This window comes from Numida meleagris, chromosome 6 (assembly GCF_002078875.1).
Source record: "Numida meleagris isolate 19003 breed g44 Domestic line chromosome 6, NumMel1.0, whole genome shotgun sequence".
Lineage (NCBI taxonomy): Eukaryota > Metazoa > Chordata > Aves > Galliformes > Numididae > Numida > Numida meleagris.
The window spans coordinates 49,692,041-49,713,141 of record NC_034414.1 but is presented as its reverse complement, the minus strand read 5'-3'; the positions used below and the strand labels follow the sequence as shown (position 1 = coordinate 49,713,141).

Sequence of the window (21,101 nt, the reverse complement as noted above, 5' to 3'; positions counted from 1 at the left end):
GACAGGTTGGTGAAAGTACTGACTGGTGAGACTTGGAGGAGAGGCTGGTAGGGGGGGTACAGCAAGGACAAACTCCATGGCATCTTGAGCAGTGGGGTCCTCTGGCCCATCCTCTCCTCGTGCCATGCTGGAGCCAGTGTCACCCACTGTGTTACTTCTGGATCTTCTGGCCTTGAGTCATGGCTTCAGTATTATTTAATTACAGGTCGCCGTGCTTGGTAATGTAGTACACACCCCTTATGCTGTTCATGCACTCCAACCTGATGTAACAGCATGTTCAAATGTAGCAGGAGGGTTGATCAGCTATCTACAGCTCAATTTACATGCCATCAAGGTATATAAATGCGCATTTTGAAATGACAAAAAATGCTACCAGTAAGAACCCTATAGAAGTGCAGATGACATATCAGGTATTTAAATGTAGACACACTTCTGTGCTTTGAATAGTACAGGCTCATTTTGAAATTGGGGGATCAGACTGAAAGATGCCAGGACTTAGATACATTTTAAGCTTGGAAGGGATCAGGATGAGCGTGGTAACAACCTTCCGGGCTGACACGCACATACCTGAGTGCTTTTCCCACTCTGTGGGCTGACAGAAAGGGCAAAGGTCAGAAAATACATTTGCAGGTATTGTCTCTACCTCTGCCCACAAATAAATCTGTAGTGATGTCTGCACCCAGATGGCCCAGCAGTCAGCAGCGGGCGTACAGCCCTGTGCCAGAGCCTGTGTCACCCAGTGCTGCTGGCTTTAGCATGGGCAGTGGCACAACAACGGGGCCTTCGCTTCGCCTGGGAAGTTCAGGTGGGCTGGAGCAGGTGCGGGGTGTGAAGAGTTAAGTCACAAATAGCTATTTACCCGGAAAATGAAGGTGAAATTCCTGTCTAATTGTGCTGGGGCAGACATCCCTGCATCATCTTTATTACTTCAAAGTATCTTCTGTTATTCATGATAGTTTTTTTACCCAGAAATTTTCAAGCATAACTGTGATCACGATTTTCCTTAAAATCTCACAGCTAGAGCCAGCTGAAATCTGGCTAAGAAACCAAAAGAAGCAGAAGAGACATCCTGAAGAAGAAAGATTTTATCTTCACTTTCCATGTTCTCCCAGCCCTCTAGTCCCATCAGCTTGAGAGCTGCCAGCTCTTTTAATAGAAGTATTTCCAAAGGGCTCTTTTGTTTCCCAAACATTTCTATGTGCTTGAAGCCAACTTCTGCACTTTAAACAGATGCGCTTGCACTGTTACTGTAGTGGGAAAGGCCTAATGACAAGCTGGTTCCTGACAGCATCGGTGGGTTTTTTAATGAAAGCAGTGATTTGCAAAAGGCACTTTATATGCCTGTTCTCCTCTTTATACTTAGTAAGCACTAGGGAGGCTGTGCTGTTTTTCTGATCATTTGCTTTTTTATAGAGACGGTATTCTTTAATATCAAAAAGTATTTAATGGATATATAGAGTTTGGAACTTGATGATCCTTAGGGTCCCTTCCAACCCAAGCCGTTCTAAGATATATGAGAAAGTTCAGTAAAAACTATTTATTTACCCTATGCATCATTGTAACTAGCAATAGGACAAGAGGTAATGGCCTTAAGTTGTGCCAGGGGAGGTTCAGGTTGGATATTAGGAAAATTTCTTCTCAGAAAGAGTGCTAGTGCATTGGAATGTGCTGCCCAGGGAGGTGGTGGAGTCACCATCCCTGCAGGTGTTCAAGAAAAGGGTAGATGTTGCACAGAGGGATACGGTCTAGAGTGGTCACAGGCATGGGTTGATGGTTGGACTAGATGATCTTATTGGTCTTTCCAACCTTAATGATTCCATGTTTTGAGCTCAAGAGGCCCCTGTCAACTTGAAATTGGGGAATTAAAATAAAAAAACATAGGAAGAGCTTTAGATACAAGGTCTTGCTTATGGACTTTACTGGATGCAAGAGGCATTTTACATTTTTTCACTTCATCTTTCTCATGTTCTTATTTGAGCAGTAAGATAAAACTTACCCTGATTACATCAGGAGCAAGAATAACAACAGCAAAATGTTATCAAATGCAGAGAGTCTACATAAGAGGACAAAATAGTGTCTCCAATCACTGCCCAGCTAAAAACACATTTCAGACAAATGTGACTTATTGTGATTTACTTTTAATATTTTTTAGAAAGGGGTAAATAATTACAGAGTTGTTACCCCAGTACATTACAACTTTGACAGCTGTGAAAACTGAAGGCAAAAAATATGTGGTTTCATAATGCTTGATAAAGGGGAGAACATGTACAAAGCACCTTCTGCGTTCAACTGGATAATGATTCTGTTCATGTAAAAAAAGACCTGGTTTTCTTTTCTCTCAGACAAGTGTAACCTGAAGAAGGGTTTTCTAGGCAGTATGCCATAACTTTTTCTAATTTACCTGACTGTTGCTTAGATGCAGTTATCTTTGATAATCCATAGACTTACACCAATGTTAAGCATTACAAGAGAATCATTTTCTTTTCATTTACTTCAAAACCGCCACTGGGAGGTACAACCAGCAAAGCAAGGAAAACAATGCAAACACCTGCATAAGAAAGACTGAAACGTGGCCATTTGGGAATTTCTTTTTCAGCCAAACATTGTGAAGCGTGGTTGTGGAATGTTGCATTTTGTATGGCAAAAGGGCAATTGTATGCATCTTTTTTCTTAACTGTAATTGATGAGGTTTGGGTTTTCTTCTTGTAAAAGATCCCATACAAACTCATCCATTGGCCAGGACATGCTCAAGTTACCACTGAATTTTACTTTTTCTTTCCCTCCAAGGCAGATGCATGTGGATGAAGAAAACTCCAAGATTACTTCAAACAGATGCAGCATCCCCTAGGCAGAGAAAGCCTTCCTCACTACATACGCTGCTTTAGAGGGTCAAATAGGAAGGGGACATGCTCTCTGTCCCTCAGCTGTCTTCTTCAGTGCCCATCACCAGTCTGCCACCTCCTCCCGGCTGCACACCACACCAGCATCCTCCTCGTGGGAGCAGTTATGCATACCAACCTCAGCGTGGGCACACTCCAGCAGCGTCTTCTCCTGCCCAGAGCACTGGACATCATCCAGAAGAATACGAAGTGAAGTCCCTTCCCCAAATTCTGCCTTCTTGCTGGCCCGCACCACATAGGGGAAGCCCAGCTGGCGGCACACCACAGCAGCAGCTGCCGAGCTCCAGCCGTCATCACAGACCGTGCCCCACTCACCACTGACATAGACCTCTACTCGGCCCCAGCTCCGTCCACGGCTGCTGCCATCCATCAGCCGCACAGCCCCATTGCGGGGTTTCTTCTTCCTGCGCTGTCCCTTCCTTTCCCCCTTTCTGGGCTTGGGGCTTGGTGCTGTGGTGGGGACCAGCATCACACTGCGGTTCACTGGGGCTTGGTCCACTCGGTCCAGAGCCAGTATGCGGGATGTGGCAGGGTCTGGCCTTCCTCTCCCTGGGGTCTCAGTCGTGGTCCTAAGCCGGGGACGTGGCGTTGGTGTCTTCACAATGAGTTCTGTTGGAGAAAAAAAAAAAAAAAAACAGGAAATCATCAGTCTGTCACTCTGCAGATACTGCTTAAAGATAATGACACAAAAACAGTGCTGATTTTTGGTTAATTTAACTTTTCTCTTGAAATTTGCTTACTTGGTCCTGTTGAGAAGCGAAAATGTTCCTGGTAAGCCCATATTTCATCAGCTAGAAATGTCTGCTGCTTTTAGTTAGCAGAGAGGACTGCACTCCTTAATGCCAATAAATAAGGCTCTCAAGAAGGAAATGTTACCCAGTTTCCAACCAGACTACTGGCAAAACTTCAGCATGGGTATTAAAGGGTCAGAGCTGAAGCTTCACAGGTAGGAGAGTTCCTCGAGTCCCCTTCTCCCCTGCTGAAAGCGTTTTAGGGCCGCACACTCACACACTATTTCTGCTATTCTCTTCATTTCTAATGACTGGATCGTTACCAGACCGAGAGCTCCGGCCTCCCCACTGTGCCAGATGCTTTATTCAGAGGAGCTGAAATCGCGAACATTCAAAATCAATTCTCTCTGGTAACTGGAATGTGCAAAAAGAACGGAGTTGCCAGGACAACACATAAAACAGGATTTGGGGTTGTTTTTTAATTCCTTATGAAAATAAAAGAAAAAGAGCCTTGAACTCCAAATAGCTGAAAATTCTTTCCTGTCACAGTTTCCAGGCGTAACTGGACATGGTTGTTCACATACACTCTATTTTTAGCTTAAAAAGAAGTTTTAGCTTGTATGAGGGAAGAAATTCAGAATTACCCCGAATAATAATCAACTGAGCTGTGACAGTGTCCATATATTTGCAAAGATATCACAACTTCTTTGAACCGTCTCCCTGGTTTATCCATTCTCATCATTTGTTCTGTAGTAGATATGGGGAAAAATAGTTGTTCTTTCCATGCTTAATAACCATTGCTCTCTAAAGAAACCCATGCAGCAGTTCACTTTTTGGAAGAGCCTCCTAAATAACGCTATTTGGAGAAAAACGGTACTTCTGGTGTGCGAAGTGTTCCCTTCTCTGAAAGCTGAGGTTCTGAAGGCAAGAAGTAAATGTGGAAGTCTTAGCTGCGCACACCTCGGTCACTAGAGCCTGACCTGGCAAACCACTCACAAATGCTGGAGCTCATACAATGGTATGTAGGGCTGCACAAAAGCTAGCGGTCACTTAGGAGTGCTTTTCACCCCTCTCTATCAAGTTGTTTTACATGTTACTCTTCTTCAGGCTGTTTATTAAATACACTTCCAACAAAAGCATTCTTCCAGCTAATGCTAGCCACATGCTTTAGTGATTCTGTCACGTTCACACAAACACCAACAAAACAGCAAAATATTTACAGCTCTACTTCCTTGTTTTCATGCTTCTGAATCAAAATTTTCATGCTTGGTTTGCACCTAAATGTGAATGCAGTTGTTGAAATGCTCAGCAGAATCTCACCCACTGCTTCTATGTTACGATGTGATGAAAACTACCTTCTAAATGAAACCAAATATTTAGTTACATGTATAGTTTAAAAAAACTGAACTTTGGACCTGCATACAGAATAATGCATAAGAAGAACCAGAGACAAAGCTGAACAATGAACAAAATTAATAATGCTTGGAAATGCGTGCACAGCTTGCAAAGGAAAATGTTTCTGCAGAGGTGTTGAGAGCTCAGGCATGTCAGCAGTTAATAATTAGCCTTAGATCTTGTTCCGCCCTAAAGACTCAATCTTACAAGGTGCTGAGTGCCCTCACTCCTTCGTGAAGTCAAAGCTGTAGGACTCGTCAATGATTCAAATGCAGCATAATGTGATTAATGTAATAAAAAAATAATAAGAGTATCCCGACATTAGAGTTCCTACAGTAACATTAAGTTCACTACAAAGTTGTCAGAGAACTGGCCAGGTACTTACATGTGTAAACAAAATACATAGGGAAAAAGAAATATGATACTGTTAAATGTAATTTTGAGAATCTAATGGTGTATTTAGTCCTTTGCATTTAATGTAAATAGCACTTGGCTTACTGCAGCTGCATCTGCAGCTTCCACTATTCCACTTTTAGCAGCACAGTACTTCATTCAGCATGAAGCAATCAAAAAGCCCCGGAGGGTTTGGATAAGCCAAAAGTTCACCTGAATGGCTGATCACACCAAGTCTTTTGTGAGCATTTGCTCATCGCATATTTTCTCACTCACAGCTAACAATGTCTCAGACCTCATCTTGCTCAATGAGCTATTTCCCAACCCTTTAGCCATGATATCCTTCATCTCCTGAAGCGTTCCTCACTTCCTGAGGGCACTGCAAAAATCATTTGTCACTGAAAAACACCACAGAGCACAGGGTCTCAGTACAGAAACGGTCATGGGGAAAGCTAGTTGTTAGTAATGAAGGAGTTATCATGCAGTATGGAAAAGGGAAGAAGGTACAGAAACTGCAGAGATTTCGCACGCCTGGGAGAGGGGAAATATTTCCTGCCTTATGCCTTATTTGAACCAACTCCTCAGATTCAAACCAGCTGGCAAGAATTAATCTTGAGGATACTCTGAAGCCTGCTGTTCTGGGTGGTCTCCACGCAGAGGGAGAATGCAAGCTTCAAGTTTATATTTACTGCCAGCTAACACACACCCATAATAACAGCAACAATGACACTTACTCTCCTTTGGCACAAATTTTACAAGCTTGCTTTTTACTTTCACTGGCAGAGGCTCAACTCGGCATTTTCCTGGTGGTGCTCTCCTGTGAAAAAAGGGACACATACAGCATACAATTAATTCCTTTCCAGTGGCATCATGAGCCTTTGCTTCCCATTGTTTTTTGACAGAGATAATACTCACTGGAAAAAAAAAAAGTCTGTTTAAATGATCCAAATAATCTCTTACAGTACAAAACATAATTAAACAATCACGTATCTCCACTGATCGAAGTCAAAATATTCACAAGTCAATGGAGTCCTCTGGCTGTGTTTTTGTTTGCCATTGCTGAATCCATTAACGAAATAAAACATTGGCAGATCCAAGCAATCCAGAAAGAGATTAATCAGACTGAAACTAAAAATCACAATCTAGACAAGTGTATGTTGAATATCTGACACAAAGGTCATACTAAAGCAAGTTTTCTGGCTGTCTTCAGGGAAGCGAAATAACAGACTATTATTCATACACAAAGCCAAAACAAAAGACTTTCCCTTTTATCACAGTTGATACAAATGTGGAAAGCAGCCAGGTGGAGAATAAAGAGGTCTGCGATTTGTCACTGCCAATGACTTGTCATTTCAGAAATACCAAAAATGCATTAGTTTCAGACAGGAACTGTGAGCGTCTCTGACAGAAGCTATCTCTTAGAACGACACATTATTTTGACACAAATTTGTTTGCCTTGGAAGTACAGCTCGCTTCTGAGAAGTTACATCCAATTCATAACCACTATTTTCCTATGAAGGCTGCTTCTGAATCTGTAGCCTTCTTCAGAGGTTTTCAAACTCATTCAAAAATGCATGATGCATGCATTTGGAGGATATTACTCATTTGTAATTAGGATTGTTTACATTTGTATTTCTGGGGAAGGCAATGAGTTTCTCTCAGTTCAGGCACAGAGATATTATATTCCCTACTTTTATGAATTTCCCTGTGAACTCTTTCTTATTCATATGGCTACATTCTACAGACTATAGCAACTTGTTTTTGAACTTGTGACTTGCCTTTTGACTTCTGCCTTTTTATTTTTGCAAAGGTTGCGTAATACAAGCCTCTTACCATACAGTTTACAGGAACTTTCCATGGTATTAGCTAATGGAAAATGCTCCTGACAGGGGAGGAGACAGAGGAATACAGGCAACAGCATTGGGGTCTGTTTAAGTTTGAGGTCTCTTTCCAACATAAAAATAGAAAAGTGGTTTGGTTCAGGAGAATGCTCAGATGGCTAAAGCTGCATATCAAACTTATTTGAAAAATAAAAGTGAAGCCTTACAAAGTCTCTTTCCACATGTCTAGCTAAAAATATTTTGGTGTTTACCCAATAATAGTAATGTTAAAAAAGCAGGAAATTGAAAAAAAAAAAACAGCTGTAAGTCTTCCCACAAAACACAGCTATTCCATGCCTTACCCAGTCTCAGATACAAATGCATGGGATCCAGAAGATATAATGACAGTTTGATTCCTTGTTCAAGCCATTTTCCCTCTTAAAATACACAATAAAGAATGTACTTTTTTGGACATCCTTTGTTTAGTTGTCATTCTGCTTTGTCCATGCACACACTGCGGGTTCAGCCCCGGCTGCACGGGGCACCTGGACACACAGCACCAAGCTCAGGCTTTGCAGCAAGCGCATCCCCTACCTGGAGGTGTCCACCACTTTGTACACCACTCCATTGGGGGCTGTGGCACTTGGTACACCAGTAGACATGAAGTAAAGTTCCCCTAGGAAAAAAACACACACAGCCATGAAATCTCCCCATGGAGCTTCTGTCCATTGGCACTCACAAGTTAGAGAGCATCAGGGAACGATGAGACTTGACAGAGAGAGGTCTGGCTACTGGAACAAATAGTGCAGTGGGTTTGTAATGAGTGTTCATCTGCATTCCAGTGGCAAAAAAATACACTCAGTGAGGGGAAAGTTTTACATACTGTCATTAAACATTATTTTGACTGATTTCTACTGCATGTTTAGTTGCCCAGTCCTTAGTTGTCACCTCGGTCAAATCTGTGTCCTTTAACTTCACCAGCGCAAAACAGTCAAACTCTGAATTCCTTTTGCTGAAAGAAAATGAAAGGGCATTAAGACTGTTCACACTGCCTCACTGCTTTGGTACGAACTACAGGAGAACAAAATTTTGCTTTTGCTTTCTTACAAAGTGAGGTGTACGTCACAAGAAAGGCATTTGGATTTGTGACAGCTCTGTCAAGCTGCATGGGTAGAGCTCGACCTTCAGCCAAACAGTTTCCATCACCATTTATTTGACGTCTTTTCTCTTAACTGCATTTCCATCCCCCTCTTCCTGCTGTGCAGAAGAGGCCAGGACAAGCAGCCCTCTCAGGCACTCTTCCCTCCACATGCCATCTTTCTTTCCTGGGAATTACGAGGCAGAAATATGGTTGTGTGATCCATGAAGCATGCAGGCTGTCACACGTGCACTCCACAGACAAGGCATGGTGCCTAGAGTGTCCTCAGCATGCCAGGGGACGGGGCTGCTGGCTTTTGAGCATGCATGCAATGAGCTAAAAATGCAGGTGTCCTCGTCACATCAGCACATCCACTGCTCCAGCTGGATTAATATTCATCAGAGCAGCAGCCCCAGAAATAACTGCTTCCACAAAGAAAAGCTTGCTAAAATTAATTGTGTGTACAGGAGAAAAAAGTTCACTGCAGAGAAAGAAAACTCACTCAACTGCTATCAACAAATTCCCTTATAACAAAACAAGCAAATGGCAAGGAGCTGCTTCTCAGAACAGACTCCTGCCCGAGTTTTCAGTTGCCTCTATTATACTTTCTCAAGCCATGTTATTCTCATTTAAAGTGATTTATCTTTCTCATCACAGCACTGCAGATCAGCTGTACATTCTATGAATGTTAGACATTAAAGAGAATGGATTTTAACTTCCAAATTCTAAACTTTTGAGCTAATCCTGAATTTGGATGGTTTTTACTGCCACAATAAAACAGAAAAGCACAAGTGACATAAGTTAAAGGATTACCTGCTTCATCTTCAGCAAAGGAGATGATGTACTGGTAATAGTTATTGATAAGCCCAGGGAACATGCAGGTTTGTCCTGTCCCCATGCAGATTTCGCTGTATTGCCACTCTCCAGTAGCATGATCCTCCTTCAAAGACATCAGGCGTCTGGGAAGCAAAAAAAATTTGCACCAAACAATCAGGAAAACAATTTATGAACATTCACTGGGAAACGTGAAAGGATATTTAATGCTTCCTACCCAAGTTAGGAGCAGTATGAACTGCAGCTCATCTAAGAAATAAAGAATTGCTGATACCAAAACACTTGTATTAAACACACACACATCCCTTGCCTTTTAGGGGTAAGATAAGCACTTGGAAAAAAGATAGGCAAGAATTTAAGGGGTTTTAATGGACTTTTAAAAAATATGTCCTTGGTATGTGCAAATGCTGCATCAGAGATTTTGGGGGGTTTATGGATTTTTTTTAGGTTGTATTTGTATGCTTTTGTACATCACTTTCAGTATTTTAAATGTACACTGTATCATTGCTCCTATATTTGTACTGACACAATGTGAACTAGCAACATCAACAGCTGCTGGCATGAGGTCACATTCCTACACAGCAGTGTGGAGTAGAAGCTGTACAGAATGTGCCATGTGAGCCCTCTGCCACAAGCAGCACACAGCAGAAAGCCAGCAGCAGATCCATTCGCAGGCAGGTATAGCATTAGTGAAGGACTTTGGCTGGGGTTACAGCTCAGTAAGTGCCTGAATACTTACTTACCCACTCATAAAATCACCAAATATGTACAAGCCATTCAGGTTTGGAGACTCGCAGCCTCGATAGACATAGCCTCCCGTAACGGATTTCCCCATTTTGTGTGGATATGCATAGATTGGAAGCACATCGTCTGCAGAAGAGAATAGGTACGTGGCTTGCCTTGCTTTTCAAATGATGTAGATTAGTTGTTCCTGTAGATAGTTCTGAGATTACATGACACAATCAGGTTTCCCTTGAGTGACTTCTAGCCAAAGGAACTGCTAATGGAGCCAAATTTATGTTGATTCTCACCTCTTCAGAACCATATTCGATAGCCCCTTCTAACTGGCTGTGCTAACTAGGACAAGCCAGCTCAGGGCTGGCATCGCACTACCAATACAAGAGGAATTCCTGATGAGCCTGAATGCTCTCCATCCTCCAGACACTTGACCATTCATCTGAGCCCTTCTCCCTCCAAAACCAGGCTCTGTTAGTGCCGCTTCTTGCCAATTTCTGAACAGCTTGCCCATGAATTTGCAGGCTGCTTTCAGAGATACTGCATCTACACAGGAGCTGCTTGACCAATGCAGTTGTGCTTCACTGGTGAAAGGCAAAAAAAGAGACAGGTGACTCCAGACTGCAGGCACTGATGAAAAGATATGTCAGATGTCAGTGTGAATAGCATGTGCTTCTATGAAATGGGGGAACTTAACCTGAAGGGGCCATCAAATATTTATGGTATAGCACTGTCAAGATGTAGTGCTGGCAGATTCATTGTAAAATGTAAGGTAAAATACAAGTCAGAGGCAAAACAGAGGGAGATGACTTGATTTTGAAGGTCTCCATCAGACGCTTCTTTGTTCTCCCTTTTCCCTTTTGAAACTCATGGTCTGTCCTTGCAGTAGCCACCCCTCTTCTCCCTCACAGCCTTCCTCCCTCTCTCTGTGTCAGCAAGCCTGGCAGCTGCACACCAGAGGTACTTCATCCGAGGCAGATGTTTCCTAAGCTTTTGCTGTACTTACAACTGTACTGGGGCTGTGACATTTCACTGTGCTAACAAAAGGGTCTCTGAAGGCATCACAAATTGTTCTGAGTCCCTGGAGACCTCAGTAAGTGCTCACCAGGAACACTTGCAGAGGTGCTGTCACGCAGAGAGCTCTAAAGGGGCTCTCTGACAACTGCTTCAGCAAAGGAAGTGCAAAAAACCTGCTCCAAGCTTTCAAAAGTTTTATAAAAAAAACACTTAAGTGCTCCCACTGTACTTGCAGCTATGTTAATAAACAGGAGGTTCAACGCATAAAATGGAAAAAAACTAGAATCTCAAACAGTGCAAATCAGTGCCAGCTCCTGGATCCATGTGGAGATGCTCCAGCACGAGATGTGCTCCAGATCAGACCTTGCTACACAATACACTGACCTCATGCACACACACACCAGAGTTTAGTCGGCCAGCAAATACCTTGAATTCAAGTTTGAAAAGTAGAAAGAAATTACAGCTTTCATTTTTGGCAATACAAACTAAATGTACATTCAGTTACCTGCAAAGCAGTGTGCATACAGGATGGCCAGCTTACAGATTTTTTTTTTTTAGAAGGACATTACTTGTAAGATATAGAGAAAAAAAGAGAATTTCTCCAAATTATTTTTGCTTCTGCAGGAAAGCTTATTTTATGTGGAACAGATGAAATTCTCCCCTGAAATCAAGGAATTTCTAGAATATTTGACTAGCTATACTTCCAAGGAAAGCAACAGCTAGGACATTTCATTTGCCGCCTAACTCAAAACATGATGACATCTGGACTTTCAGGATTTATCCCCAAGTCAGTTCCATCCTAGACTGAGGCCACAGAGCCTTACATCGCAAAAATGGATCCTTTCAGTCAAGCAGCCAGGCTTTGAAGGCAGGAATTAAAAATGACAGTGCTGAAAACTGCACAGTGTGAGAGGCACGTAATTTAAAGAGAGCATATATTTACCCAACGAAGAATTGACGCAAAGCTTTTTATCATAACAGCTGAATCCTTCCCTCGCCCTCCAGCCATAGTTTTTCCCCTTCTCTACAATGTCGATCTCTTCATATTTGTTCTGTCCTACATCCCCGCAGAAGAGACGGCCCTTCCCTTCCTTCGTATCAGGCTCGCCCCTATCGAATGAGCAGCGCCACATGTTCCTCACTCCGTAGGCATAGACCTCAGGTCGAGCCTGTGGGTCATGAATGAAGGGGTTGTCTGGGGGGATCCTGTACACAGGCCCCCGGTCGTTGTTGTTCACATCGATCCGCAGCACTTTGCCCAGCAGTGCTGATCTGTGTTGGGAGAAGAAAGAAAAAGGGAAATTAAATTGGATCTCAGACATTCTCATTCAGAGATTTTTGTTTATTTATTTATTTATTTTATAGCCCATTATTTTATTGTTTCTCTTTTGGAAAACACAAGACTTTCCATGGGAGGTGTGCGTGAGCATCAGTGCAGCACTGGAGAAAAAGTAAACCCTGGACAGAAAACACTCCAAGATTTACCTCCCCCAGTTTCTTGTCTTAATATAAGGGCAGCAGAACAGACACATGATGCACACAAAGTTTTAGGGGCTCATACTTGTTCTGGGCATTTCCAAAGGTCCCAAAAGGATCCCCAGCCATGCCTCCATCTCCAGTAAATATATAGAGATAACCGTCATCGCCAAAGAGCAGCTCTCCTCCATTATGGTTGGAAGCTGGTTCTTCTATTTCCAAGATTATCCTAATTGAAAACAGGAACAAAGCATTACCTACTGTACAAGTCCTAAGCAAAAGACAGAGCAATACCCATCCAGTGTTGTCCTTGAGACATGGAAACGGCTGCAGATCAGCTCTGGTTCATATTCCTCCATATCCACGTTACTGAATCTTACTTGAGCTTAACTGATTTTCTATCGTCATATTATTCAGACATATTTTCCAGACTACGAAAACACCAAATTGTGTAATAAGGAAAATCTGAGAAATTACATGGCAGAATATACTTTTAATTATACTTGTCCTCTGAATCTTCCTTCCTCCATGTTTTTTTCCTTAGGAAAAGGTATCTCAGCTCAAATCATACTGCAAACCGCAAGGGAAAGGACTCTATCTCTGCATCTGTACAGCATTTGGCACAACCCTGACAGGCGCTTTCAAGGCAACCTCAGACTTTTTGAACATTACATAATAGCTAAATGCTTAAAAAGAGAAGAATCCTTAAAGGCCAATTACATACCCAGGGCACCAGGAACTTCAAGAACTGTAAAAGCAGTACCACCATCCAATTAGCATCCTTACAAAGCAAAGGTTATTCAAGGCAGTACCCTTCCTTACCTTCATTCTAAAGCCTAAACCTCTCTTATCTGTCTGTGGGTTTTTTTCTTTTTGTTGTTTGTTTTTAATGCAGCTAGCCTCTCTTTCTTACTAAGAAAAGGCCAAAATATATGAAAATAGAACTTTAAAGAAAGGTAAAGCCAGGAATACATGCAGGACATCCTCAAGTGTAACAGGTGAATCTTACTTCAGTTTCTAGGGATTTCCCTCACCCACCCAAAGAAACATCTCAGGCTGAATTCTGTGAGACATGCCTGCACAAGCACAACAGGAACACAGGTTTGCTTCATTAAGCTTTCACTGTACTGACCACTGACCAAATGAGCACAGAAAATGTTACAAGTGCAGAGCCTGATGATTTTTTAAACAGAACAGCTTAGAGGCCTTGACATCTGCCAGTTTAAACTCTGGGACCAGTGTACAAAGCCCCTAATACAATGTAACAAAGTAAAAATCTCAAAATTAACACCGTTCAAAGGCTACTTCAAGCAGGGGCTCAGTCATGTGGTTCTGCAGCAGGTTATAAATCCATTCACTGTCTCCACAAACAAACCTTTAATTATCTGTGCATATTAATGTGGATCAGCTGCGAGGTCAGACTCCAATTAATTTTCCTATCAAAATGTTCTCAGTAATAGCATAGTGATTTACACTTTATTTAATTTGATATTCATTTTGTAATATCATATGGTCAAGCACTCATTCAGATAAAAAAAAAAAACAAACAAACATGGGGCCAAATTCATTTCAGTACAGTATCACTGAGTTCGTTTCTAGTGATTTTGGAAGCGTTTAGCTTTGAAATGAATTTCACTCATGCTTTGCAGAAGTCTATCACAAAGGGTAATCAATAAACCAAAATATTAACTATAAATAACATTCATTCAAAGTTCAGTTAAATCTTCTGACATACAGGAACTAAGAATCATGAATATTTTGTTCTGAGCGCTCGTTTACCCACAGAGAGCATGTATATTCACTGTCTCAATACGCTAGGCCTGAAATTTGGCTATCTTCATGGGATCATAAAATGGTTTGAGTTGGAAGGGACCTTTCAAGATCACCTAGTTCCAATGCCTCCTGCTGTAGGCAGGGACACCTCCCACTTGACCAGGTTGCTCAAAGCCCCATCACCTTGCTAACACACTGAAACCTTTAAAGATATTAAAGGTGTGTACAATACCTTTCAGAACCATGGTCCACAGTATTCATGTCACCAGGAGAAATTCTGAACTCACTGATTCGGATTCTCTCTTCATAACGAACTTCAACTGAATAGTAGACATACACTTTACCAGTAAATTTGAATTTAGGATGGAAGACAATACCTAGAAAACCTCTCTCGTCTCCTTCCCAAGGTGAGGTAAGCACGGCTTCACTGATGTTCAGAAAAGGCTTTTCAAGCCTGGACCGGTCAGGGAGGTAGGTCCATACCAGGCCAACCTGCTCGGCGATGAAGAACCGGTGGGTGCCATCGTTGGCGTGCACCATCGCAACGGGATTGCGCAGCCCGTTGGCCACTTCCACAAGGCAGAGCTGGAGGCAGCCCTCCGCATCAGCAGTCACCAACCCCAGGTTTTGGTTAAGGTTCTCGTTAGCCAACAGGTGTGGGAAACAGTAGTCCGTGTCCTCCAGGGACAAGTAGCGGCAGAATTTTGCCATGTTGTTCTCCAGTGCAATTAACTCCTGGTCTGTAGAGAGATAGTGAAAAATGGACCGACATTTTTGCCATACTTGCTGGCAATAGTCCTGGCAAAGTCCTGGTATGGTCCGCACAGGGGTGGAGGGATCCTCAGCGTCGTACAAGTGAGCTGCATATGGAGAGCATTCCTAGAAAGAGAGAGAAAAAGCCTCAAGCCCTTTGTGGATCAGATTTAAAACAGCTGAGCAGAAACACTAATTGGAGAAATTTCACCTTAATTACAGCATATGTTATGGTTTATTTTGAAAATGTATTAACAGAGGAAAAGATCTTAGAAAGTGGGTTTATCTTTGCATTCACAGAAATGATCTTCAGTGTTCCTGGTGAAAGCTGGCTCCCACATGCTTATGTGAGCTTGCATTTATCCCAACCATAGCACTAACTCAAGAAAACCAATGATGACACACATCTTGCGACATCACCTTAGCAGACTGTACTGGGAAAAAAGCATTTCTAGCCTGGATGCTCTGACTTAATCTATGAGATATAGAGTAGGTTCACCACAGCAGAGCATTGACACAAGGATTTAGCTGGATTCAAGTCATAGCAAGGCTTGGGTTGGAAGGGACCTTAAAGATCACCCAACTCCTGCATCTACACAGGATCTCTGAGCACAGACATTTTATGTATCTGCCCCGAAGAGGACAAATGAATCCCACTCTGACTACACTGGTCACCAAGTTCAAACAGGATTTCAGACAGAGAGCACAAAATGGCCACAACCCAGGCAAACCCCTAAACCCTGAGAAGAGCTGCAGGACAGCCCTAATTTAGAGAAAGTGAGTCCTTGGCGATCTAAGGACTGACTCAACTCTATATACTCTGTATTTTCCACTACAAGAACTCCTCCAGAGAGACACATTTTCTTTCTTTGTCACTGCAACCCAGTAAAATAGTCTGTAAATTACAGACTGACCAAAGTGACTCAGTTTTGATTTGGAAGAGCTTTTCCATGTAATAAACATATAATATTTTCCAGTTTCAACGCGTCTTCCCAATAGGCTTCTCAAAAGTGCTCTCCAAAAAACTTAACATGACTTAGTGGACGCTCAGTTACTTTTATAGGGTAGATAAATAACTGAGGCAAGAAAGGCAGGAAGAGAAACTATCCTTCCTAAATACAATCTGCATTGTTTAATTCCTGGATGGCATTGCTTCCAAGTAAAACCAGCTCAGTTTAAAAAATCGACCTATAGGCTGTTACTTCCTAATGCAGATTACAGTGCTATTCAATAGCTGAATAGATATAAGATCCAGAACACTGATGTATTTAAATTAGCTGATAAGTGCACACAATATTTAATTTTTATTTTATTTTCTATTACATGCCACAATAAATGGAGAGGCCATACAACAGATCATTAGTGTACAGTAAGCTTTCCCCTCATAATGTCAAGCCATTCATTGCAAAATGAAGGTTATTATGCCTTCAAATGAGAAGCAATTAATGTGGTAAAAAGGAGATTGCACGTGACACTAAACACAGAATTACACAGGCGGATGTGATAACAGCACTCAGCTCTGTCACATGAACACAGAGGTGTGCCAGGGACAGAAAACAGCTGCAGTGTTTGCCAGTGTGGTTGTCATGATGAAAATTTAGCCTAAGAAAACCAATTTAAGCAAGAGAATTAGGAACAAGGGCTGTATCGGAGCTGCTTCCCTTTCTGCCTACAGAGGTTTCACACTTTGAAAGAGGAGACACCAAGATGTATCTGGTTCTCTGAACGCCTGCTTCGAGCAAGCAGCAAGAATGTCAGAATTAAGGACTTCACAGAGGTACAACTTCCCTGTTCCTTTGCCATCACAGGTTGCTCAAGTACAAGAAGACACACTTGTCAAAATAATATGATTACATTTGAGAGAAATCACAAACTGCGAGCAGAAAGGGACAGAAGTGTGCTGAATAATTCACAGAAAACCATTTATTAATGCAGGTACAGGCTATAAATTTCATATATGGTGAATAAATGAAAGCAGAGTGTTCTGGAACAATCGCAGTGCCTGAACTCCCACTCTGTGCTTCTGCAGCCATTTGCAGCCATGGCTTGGGCTGGTGATGCACTGAGCTCATTAGAACATTTCAGTGAATCATTTTTTCCACGTTGAGAGATTTCACCACTTCTGAATTAATTTTCAACAGTCGGGTTTCTGACGTACGCAGGAGACTTACTTATCTCTTCCAGAGGCAGAAAGAGTGCTTAGTGGGCACTGCTAACTCATCTCCTGCCTGCAAGTGGTCTGTTGGATACCATTTATTTCAGGAACATAGTCAAAGGTTTACGCTTTCAGTACAATTTGGGATGGAATGAAAGTCAAATCTCTAGAAGCTGTTGTAGGAAAGAGTTGCCTTTCTCTTTGCAGTTTTAACAACACAAATGTTCCCTGCAAAATGCTACGAGCAGGGTTTCCGTTCAGCCACTTTGATCCCATCTGAGCATGGCAGACTGGGCTCTGCTGTCTGAATAATTTAAGATTTACACTTACACAGCACAGAGCTGCCACTACTCTGTCCCAGGGGCATTTTCATACACACGATGCCACCACCAATGATAGGGTCGGACACTTCGCTCTCACAGAGTGTGATCATCCTGTTACCGTATCCACCCACAGGACATCAGCCCTGAGTGAGAATCTCCCAACCAGCGGTTTCCGGGCCTCACCCTCAGGCGTCATGTCAGGACTGCTGACACCTGGCCTGTGCTGCAGCATGTCAGGATGCTGTGACCCAGCACAAAGGGACACCTGATGCTGTGGGCTGGGGAACAAGGAGTGTGTTTTATATGTGGGGGTCTTCCCAAGCCCCAGAGATCAATCTCCTGGGAGGTGTAAATGCCCACACCCCTGCCTTTCAGAGCACTGCTGCTACTAAGTTAGAGTGGAACAATATCCCTGTTCCTCCTCCAGACACCTGCCAGAGGCCAAGAAGCCCAGAGCAGCCTGGCGATGGGCAGCTGCTGCTGACGGTGCCAGGGAGCATGCCTGGGCTGACAGCCGCATCCCTGGTGAGGTGGGCCAGAGCCTCCCCATCTGAAGGCGCCGTGCCCGGGCCCGCACAGCGCTGTGCCACGGCTGGTGTGTCCGCAGCCCCGCCGAGAACCCAAGCACCGCACAGGGACCGGTGCACCCAGACCTGAAGCACCCAGCGTGGGCTGAGGCTGCGGAGCCGAAGCCACGAGGCCCGGGCCGAAGCCCCCTCACCTGGCAGAGCAGGTCCTGCAGGTGCCCGGCGCAGGCGGCGTACGTGGGCCCGTCCAGGTGGGCGCTGAGGCGGTAGAAGCGCTGGAGCAGCGCCCGGTCGCGCTGCGCGTCGCAGCAGCCGAACGCTCCGTACCGCCGGCAGAAGGCGAGGGCCCGCGGCGGCCGGAACGGCGGCTTGAAGTCCAGGCACTGCGGATGCGGCCGGCCCGGGCCCGGGCCCAGCGCCGCCGCCAGCAGCAGCGCCAGCGCCGCCCCGCGCAGCGCCCGCATCCCGGCCCCGCAGCCGTCGGCGGGGCCGCTCCGAGCCTCTGCCAACCCCCGCCGGCCCACCCGCCCCGAGGACCGCCCGGCCGAGGGCAGCGGGGGCTGCGGAAAGCGGCTCCGTGCGGAGCCTCACCGCCCGCGGAACATGGTCTTACGCTGCGGAGACGGCGTGGGGAAGGAGGCTCGGCTTGGTTCCAAGCCGACCGCAACCTGCCGGCCGCTCGGCTGTGTAATCGGTGTAATATGTACGGTCTGAATGCAGCGGCACGCAGTGCTGGAAGCGGTCCTCAGGCTTCCGATGCGCTCCCGCCGGGCTCAGGTCCGTCGCGGGCTGTTCTGTGCGACCCAAACGCCTCACGTAACGGCGCTTAGCGTTTATACCACTGACGGACATTTAAAAGCAAGGAAACTTCGCTTCGGTGTGGCTGGTGCTGCTGCATCCTCTGTCGCCGTGAGGTGAGATGGGGAGCTCCAGCTCGCATCCCGCAGAGCCCCGCGCAGCGCCGCGCCGGGTGGACCCATGAGGCACGTGGCCCTCCATGGAGCCGCTCCTTCCGCTCCCTGCTGCACGCTCCCTACCGAAGGTCCTGATCGCAATTTGCTTACCTTGAAATGTTTTGTGGCATAACCCTGGGAAATGCTTACTTTGAGTGCTGGGGTGTCCTTGCATCTCATGCGTCATGTTTCACATTATCAGCCGGCAAGACCGAGTCACACTCAGACGGCATTTTTTTGCTGTTCAGTGCAGCTAGCCACAGTGCATAATGCAGTTCAGCATCAACACGCAGACTGTCCATAAGAGACAAAGAATGCGGAGTCCATGCTGATGTGCTATTTTTGACTCCTGCTTCGAGACGAAGAACTGCTGCACGGTGCGTATGGGCTGTAAAGTCACGGCATGGCTTGGAACATCCTGTCAGGAGACCATATGTGTTACGGCATTTAATAAGAGTTTGTTTTGCTCTCCATATGCTTATAGAACTGCCACTAAGGTCACTAAAAACTTTGCATTCGTGCAGGCAACGAGAACACTCGATGGGCTTTGTTCTGAATTTTCTCACTTTATTTTTGCCACTTAAAATACACTTTTTTGTGGATGGCCTCTGTGAGCAGATTGGAAAACAAATGGTCACTGCCCTTGGAAACTTTGATCAAAAGCAGTTATGCAATCTCATTTTTTCTGTAAAAACAACGGATGTAAATGCATCTTCCTACTCATCCCGGATGCCATTGCTCTGTTAAGCACTGGCTGCTGTCTCAGAGTTTGTAATGATATTTGAATGTCCCATTAAAAAAAAATACATAACACATTCTTATCGTAAGATTAATATACAAAGAACGAATCACAGTAACCGAATATACTGTGTGATATTGAGATTTATCCTATAGCCTCTTGATTCGCTATCATAACCTCCAATCGGTTCAGCATCTGTGCATTTTAGAAATGAACAGAAAATGGAAAGCTGTGCATATTTAGCAGGGAGTCTTGGAAGGAAAAGAACCATAGATTTGATCTGCTCATCACTGCGAGATGGCATGCGATAGCTTTGAAGTCCACAATGTGCATTCACAACACATGCCCTCACATCAGAATTCCCAGTGTGTTGTTCATTCAGACTGGGCTGTTTTTCTGTTCCCCCCTGCTGGGGACTGGGAAACAACTCATCTGCAAGGCACTGCTGAAATGCAGATGGAGCTGCCTTGGCCTCAGTGACAGGCTGGCTCTGTCAGGGGTGGATGGCTGTGTTTTCATTCATACTGTGAGCCATGCTTTGAGACTTCCTAGGCCACAGGTAGGAGCTCATGGGCTGCATTTGAAGAATCTTTGCTGTGGTGGATGGGAGCACTCATCTCTGGCTTTTATTTCCAGCCCTGCCTGGAGGCTTACTGTGTGATCATTCCCAAGTTACCAGTTTTCTGCCTGGATTCTCCCTGCTGTAAAATGGCAATCTTTCAAGGTGAAGTTTATCGATATTTTTAATCACTGTTGTGTTATTCTTTATGAGTTCCTCGCCAAACCATCACTGAAGACAAAGCTCAGGAGTGGAATTGCTGCCCTTGACCCAAAGTGCCGAATTTAATGTGTTGCCCTTGTTGCAACCTGCGAGCAGTAACATGTGCCTGTTCTCTGCCAAGCAGTTACAGAAAAGGGCTGGGCTTTAATTTAGGCACCATTCACCAAGATCACGTGGTCACTGGAGAATATGGCACTCTGGATGTTTTGTATTAAAATATATATTTTTAATTTGGATAATTCAAACACTTGCTTAATGACTTGAATAAATCTGTTGAACATTTTTGCTGCATATCAAATGTTGAAATTATGTTTTTTTCTTGCTTTCTCTCCTCTCTTTCTTTTTTCTTTTTCTTTCTTTTTTTTTTTTTTAAGGTAGTGAATTGCTCCTATTCCCTTGAAGTCCACATGATTGATTCTCAAAATCAGCATTTATACCGATGGATGTAATTGAAGAAGCCAGGTGTGAAAATGCAGTATTTGCTTGCAAATAACACAACATTAAGACAGAAAAAGCCTACATTAAGAAAATTGTTAATCAGTTTGGTGTACTGAAACTGCAATCCTTAAGACAATTAAAGCAACTGATAGCCATAGGTACTCTGCAATCTCATATCCCTCAAGGTGAGCTCCTTGAATATACAACAACTAGATTTTTC

At 43.9% G+C, this 21,101-nt stretch overlaps 1 protein-coding gene across 1 annotated transcript; it reads right to left on the bottom strand.

Moving 5' to 3' along the window:
* On the bottom strand, positions 2,117-18,449 carry HHIPL1 (HHIP like 1). The gene is made up of 9 exons (XM_021402752.1): positions 18,165-18,449; positions 14,445-15,091; positions 12,525-12,668; positions 11,907-12,235; positions 9,955-10,081; positions 9,191-9,336; positions 7,834-7,915; positions 6,154-6,236; positions 2,117-3,509 (listed from the first exon to the last, which is right to left on the bottom strand). Exons 1-9 carry the CDS (start codon positions 18,432-18,434, stop codon positions 2,944-2,946), a joined length of 2,394 nt encoding a protein of 797 aa, XP_021258427.1. The 5' UTR covers positions 18,435-18,449; the 3' UTR covers positions 2,117-2,943.